Source organism: Etheostoma spectabile, chromosome 14 (genome assembly GCF_008692095.1).
Source record: "Etheostoma spectabile isolate EspeVRDwgs_2016 chromosome 14, UIUC_Espe_1.0, whole genome shotgun sequence".
Taxonomy (NCBI): Eukaryota; Metazoa; Chordata; class Actinopteri; order Perciformes; family Percidae; genus Etheostoma; species Etheostoma spectabile.
Window position 1 is genome coordinate 2,401,289 of NC_045746.1, and position 6,338 is coordinate 2,407,626.

At 47.0% G+C, this 6,338-nt stretch overlaps 1 protein-coding gene across 5 annotated transcripts in view; it reads left to right on the plus strand.

The window, feature by feature from the left end:
- Window positions 1-6,338, plus strand: part of runx1t1 (RUNX1 partner transcriptional co-repressor 1) — a 61,036-nt gene that overhangs the window by 36,451 nt on the left and 18,247 nt on the right. For all 5 annotated transcript variants that reach the window (XM_032536358.1, XM_032536352.1, XM_032536356.1 and 2 more), the window contains exon 2: window positions 4,751-4,888. In XM_032536358.1, the coding sequence (XP_032392249.1) occupies window positions 4,774-4,888 (115 nt within the window). In that variant the 5' untranslated portion in view covers window positions 4,751-4,773. The remainder of the gene's footprint in view (window positions 1-4,750; window positions 4,889-6,338) is intronic.

Consider the following 6,338-nt stretch of genomic DNA (forward strand, 5'->3'; position numbering starts at 1 on the left):
ACTTAGTCACAGTGACTTCGGCAGCAGTGAGCCAGAGTGCTGCTGAGCTTGAGCCTAGCTAACAGGCTTATGCTATCCTGTCTCTTACACATCAGTATTTCTCATTCATTTCACCTAAACTTAATAATCCAAACATCGTCACGAGGGAAACTACCATTATATCGTATTAGTGTATACATTTTATACACAGACCTGTGGGGAAATATGCAAACAAACATAGGTGCATGTAAAATATAGACATGTATAGAGTGCATATTCATCATGCACACACACACACACACACACCACACACACTTGGGTCTTGAGAAAAACATGGGACAGAGACCCTGTTTCCCTTACCACTCTGATTACAGTATGTGTGCCGTTACTGTGCATGTCTTGTGTGAATCTGAGTCCTCCTCCATGATTACAACTATGTGTTCCCAATGTCACAGATAATTCTTTTGTTCTATGGCAGCTCCACCCTTCCCCCTCTCATTTTTTTTTCTTCCCTCCACCCCCCTTCCTCTCTACCTTTTTTGTGGCATCTCAATCCTTCACAATGTGCCAGTTATAACAGTCTTTTTACTCTGTGTTACTGCTATTGGTAAGGGAAGTTGTGTATCTTATCTTGCGCAATATGGGCTCAGCCCCCACTGCCAGTGCAAAACTCTGATAATGTCTTGTTGTTGCTCTCATGCATTTGATATGGTCGGTTATTTGCTGAGCACAAAGCAACTCCATGAGGTGAAAACAGGCTGTCATCAAGAATTTTCTTTTTTTGTGATTAAGGTTTTATCTCTAAAATCTCTCATGAGTAGTGGTGATTATGTTCCGACTGGTTTCTGTATCTTACTTACTTACTTACTGCCCGTCACCCCTACCAGGATATGGGCCGCCAACAACAACAACAACGCTCTCCAGGTCCTCTGTCCTGGGCCATTTTCTCTAACTGGTTCCAGGTGTAGCCCATCTGGTGGTGTCAGCCTCAAGGTCGCGTCGCCAGGTGTTCTTGGCCGACCTCTCTCCCCGTTTGCCTGTGGGGTTCCACCGCAACGCCTGCCTAGTGATGCTGGTTGGTGGTTTTCGTAGGGTATGCCCTATCCAGCTCCATCTCCTCTTCCTGATTTCTTCTTCGGCAGGGAGTTGGCACGTCCTTTCCCGGAGGTTGGTATTACTGATGGTGTCAGGCCATCGGATCTGGAGAATTCTTCTGAGGCAGGTGTTGATGAAGGTCTGAACTTTTCTGATGGTAGTCTTATTTATCCTCCAGGTCTCTGCCCCATACAGTAAGACTGACTTTACGTTGGAGTTGAATATTCGGATCTTGGTGGTCACTGACAGCTCTCTGGAGGTCCAGATGTTCTTGAGCTGGGCGAAGGCGGCTCTTGCTTTACCAATCCTTGCCTTGACATCTGCGTCTGTACCGCCCTGCTGGTCAATGATGCTTCCCAAGTATGTGAAGGACTGCGCTTCTTCCAGGGGGCTCCCATTCAGAGTGATGGGTTCTGTGCTTGCGGAATTGGTCTTTAGGATCTTGGTCTTGTCCCTGTGGATGATTGGGCCGATTTGCTGTGACAAGGTGCCACACATTTGTCTTCTCTTGCATCTGCTGATGGCTGTGGGAAAGTAGTGCCAGATCATCGGCAAAGTCTAAGTCGTCGAGCTGGCTCCACAGAGTCCATTGTATTCCGTTCCTACGCTCGCTGGTGGATGTCTTCATAATCCAGTCGATTGCGAGGAGGAAGAGGAAAGGTGACAACAGGCATCCTTGTCGGACTCCTGTTCGTACTTGGAAGCTGTTTGTGAGCTGTCCTCCATGTATAACTCTGCAGGACATGCCTTCATAGGAGTTTTTAATCAGGTTGACCAACTTGGCTGGGATGCCATAGTGCCGAAGGTGCTTCCAGAGGATTTCTCGATCCACGCTGTCGAATGCCTTTTCATAGTCGATGAAGTTGATGTACAATGATGACTTCCACTCCAAGGACTGTTCAACTATGATGCGTAGAGTAGCGATTTGGTCAGTGCAGGATCTATTTTGCCGGAAGCCTTCCTGTTCGTCTCGCAATTGCGAATCTACGGTTTCCTTCATCCTCTCCAAGAGGACTCGGTTGAAGACCTTTCCTGGCACCGATAGGAATGTGATGCCCCTGTAATTGTTACAGTTGCTGAGGTCCCCTTTCTTAGGGATCTTGATAAGGTATCCTTCTTTCCAGTCTGCCGGTACCTCCTCTTCCTCCCAGATCCTCTCAAAGAGTGGGTACAGCATCTCCACTGATGCATCCAAGTCTGCCTTTAGGGCCTCTGCTGGTATATCGTCGGGTCCAGCCGCCTTCCCGTTCTTCATCAGGGTGATAGCCTTCCTGATCTCTGCTCTGGTCGGCTTTTCACAGTTGATCGGGAGATCCATGCTGGCTGTTGCTATGTCTGGAGGGTTTGGGGGTGCTGGCCTGTTCAGGAGGTCTTCAAAATGCTCTACCCATCTGGTCATCTGCTGGTCTTGACTATTGATGGTGTTCCCCTGCTTGTCTTTGACTGGCCTTTCTGGCTTGCTGAACTTCCCGGAGAGTCGTTTGGTGATATCATACAGCTGTTTCATATTGCCACTGTATGCTGCCTGCTCCGCTTCTGCTGCCAGTCCATCTATATAATCTTTTTTGTCTTTCTTGATGTTTCTCTTCACTACTCTATGGGCTTCCGCGTAGTCCTCTTGAGCCTTGGCCTTCGCTGCTCTTGTTCTACTGTTGTTAACAACTGCCTTCTTCATCTTCCTGTCTTTTATCTTGGTCAAGGTCTCTGCTGTAATCCACTCTTTGTGCTGGTGTTTCTTTGGTCCCACTACTTCTTGGCATGCTGACCTAAGTGTCTCTTTCACTTTCGGCCATCTGTTGACTACATTATCATCCTCCTCTTCAAGTAGTTCCTGAAGCACTTCAAACTTGTTTTTCAGTGCCAGGCTAAACTCTTGTCTAGTCTTGGGGTCTTTCAGAAGGCTGACGTTGTATTTTACTCTTCTGTCTGATGTTTCTATCTCGTTGTTCCTTTTCAGCTTCAACTTCAGTCTGGCCACCACCAGGTGGTGGTCGGACGCCACGTCTGCCCCTCTTCTCACTCTAACATCCTGCAAGGATCGTCTGAATTTCTTGCTAATGCAGACGTGATCGATCTGGTTCTCTGTCTTGCTATCTGGCGATACCCAAGTACTCTTATGGATCCGCTTGTGAGGAAAGATGCTGCCTCCGATGACCAGGTTGTTGAGTGCGCATAGGTCCACAAATCTCTCTCCATTCTCATTCATCTCTCCCAGGGCATGGGTTCCCATGACTAGTTCGTATCCGGTGTTGTCAGTCCCGATTTTGGCGTTGACATCTCCCATGAGGATGGTGACGTCCTTTTCTGGATAGGTCTCGAGGATTTTCTGCAGTCTGCTATAAAACTTGTCTTTGTCCTCCTCTTCACTGTCGTTTGTTGGAGCATAGCACTGGACGACATTCATCTTGATCTTTTTCTTCATAGTCCGGAATGATGCAGTAATGATCCTGGGGCCGTGTGTCTCCCATCCAATCAGTGCCCTTTGTGCCTGCTTGGACAGCATGAAGCCTACTCCCTGAGTATGGGGTGCGTCTCTTCCTTCATGCCCAGAGTACAACAGCCGCTCTCCTGTTGTTAGTCGTGTCTGTCCAGCTTGGGTCCAACGTGTCTCGCTGATGCCTAACATGGCCAAGTTGTTGTTCCTCATTTCTATTGCCACTTGCGCCATCTTCCCTGGCTCATACATGGTCCTAACATTCCATGTGCCGATGTTGATGTTCCTGGTTGACAGGAGGGTAGTCGGCTTTGTAGCTTCCTTTCGGCTTTCACCACCCAGCGTCATTCGTCTTCGTGAAGAAGATCCTTCCGCTCCCAGGATAAGGTTTACTGTTTGTATTGTTTTTGACGTTTCTGTAGCAATGTACTTTTTTACAGGGTAGGGTTGCTAACCCTACGCCCAACCCTCCTTCTTTACCCTGACTTGGGACAGGCAGTTCATTGACCTCTAGGGGTCTCACTGGTGGAGTTTCTGTATCTGTTGTGCTTAAATTTTGTCCACTAGTTCATTAACTAGTTGGTTTTTCTGCCCTGCTCCAGCACTAAACAGATGTGACTATAGTATCCAGAGAAACAAGCGTGTGTGCGTGTGTGTGTGTGTGTGTGTGTTTGTGTATGTGCATGTGTGTGTGTGTGTGTGTGTGTGTGTGTGTGTGTGTGTGTGTGTGTGTGTGTGTGTGTGTGTGTGTGTATGAGCACAGCAGTAGTGTGCAGAGAGGGGGGGATACATGTGGCCGTTCTGTACAGCGGGCATGCAGATGGCACAGATGTTGGTGGAATGGACCCGTACTCGCTGCAGATTTACCTCCTCTCTCGGGTGTCGACTGTGTGCCTGTGGTCTCTCCTCCCCCCCCCCCCCTGCCCCCCTCTCATCCCCCCCCCCCCCCCCTCTCATTCATCATCTGACAGTCTGAGCATATGCATCAGTGTCATTGTGACCAGACACATGATGTGGTGAGCCATCTATTTCCAGATCTAGTTAAGTGTGGTACACCTCACCAGCGCTTTGTTAATAAAAATTAAATCCTGCTTCTGTATATGTGCAAATTATGATTTAGTTCCTCTCAGTGTGCACAGATGTGGAATGTGTTGCCCTGAGCTGTTGTTTATTTCCTTTGTTAAAATATCAGCATGTTATTTTTGGTATGTTATTATAAGCTTTTGCTTTGTTTGCCTTCAGATCGCACTGGGAAGCGCTCCACCATGCCCGACTCACCTGCGGACGTCAAGACACAGTCCAGGTTGACCCCCCCTACCATGCCGCCCCCACCCAGCACGCAAGGAGCACCCCGAAACAGCTCCTACACCCCCACCACATGTGAGTAAAGCTAGGTTTATAGAACTGTGTTAAAGGTTTATGGTGTCACAACATCATCTACGTTTAGGCTCTTCAAAGATCTAACAACAGTCATGTTGTGACATATTTGACATTTTAACAGTAGTGTTGTCTCCTGCTAGTTTCCAATGTTCCGTATCAGTGCAGATGCTGACTTTATTAGAGGGAACTGGTATTGGCCATGACATAACCGACCTTCATTGAATGCTATTTCTTTGTAAATGTCATCATAAAGTTTCCAGAATGAGTTACAGTGTAGTCACTCACAGCAGACTGACAACTCAGTTCTCAGTGTCACAGCATCCCTGGCCTCATGTTCAGAGTTCCATCTAATGTGGTCTACACATTTTAAATAGTAAATGAAAGCACTGGTATTGGACCCGTACTCAGTATCGGCAGATAGCCTGATATGTTCTATCGCAGTTGGTATCTGGAGCGAAAAAGTTGGGTTAGTGCATCCCCACAGACAATACTTTGGTGGTTGTTTCAACAGGTGCAATGTGATTCTGAACTACAGTATAAATCAATTCTTGGTGTGATGGCTGTACATCTGCCCGCAGAAGGATAATTCCATCTTCAGTCACCCATGGAAACACAGCCACTTTTTAAAACAGAACAGACATACTGTACGTGCGCTTACACTTGGGAAGACAGACACATTATGCATAGGTTAAATCCAAAGATCTCAATTTTTTAAATGCCATCAGCAACATGAAACTTTTATAACAAGTTGCATTGAGCCTTCCTAAATTGCAGTCATTCAAAACAAAATCTCCAACAATGCTCGCAAACCGTTAGAGCTTTGCCACAACGTGCACATAGCCTGTGACGAGCAAATTACACCCTAGTATTCACTTAGAAGTGCATACTTAACCACTTGCATGAAGAGCACTAGAATCCAAGAATCAAAGGCCTTCAAAATGCTCAGAGCACTCAAGTCTGCGTTAGTAGTGCTGGTTCTCTGCAACGGAGGCATTATTTTGTTCTCATTTAATCACTTATTCTCCCTTTTCTTCCTTTTCTGGTATTTACTTTCTCCCTTTCTCTCTATATCTGTCTGCTTCTCTGTTGCAAACGCTCACACTCCACAATTAACATCAGGGCTTCCGTGCGATGAGGGAGGAAAGGCCCAGCTCTCTCATTACGCATGCCGAAGGTTTTAACAAAGCAGTATGCTTTGATTTCCACCCGACATAATTGTTACCACATGCAGTTTGAGTATCTCGTCTCTCTCCTCTCTTTACAGTGGCGGCTTTGGACGGCAGCCAGAGGGGGAGTGAGTGGATCGCTAGTCAAAACCTAATCTCATTAGAGGGAAAGCTTTATGCTGCCTTGTATCTCTTTGTACACCAACTCCCCCAACACAAAGAGACACACACAGACAAACACACACACACACACATGCACACACACACACACACGCACAAACACA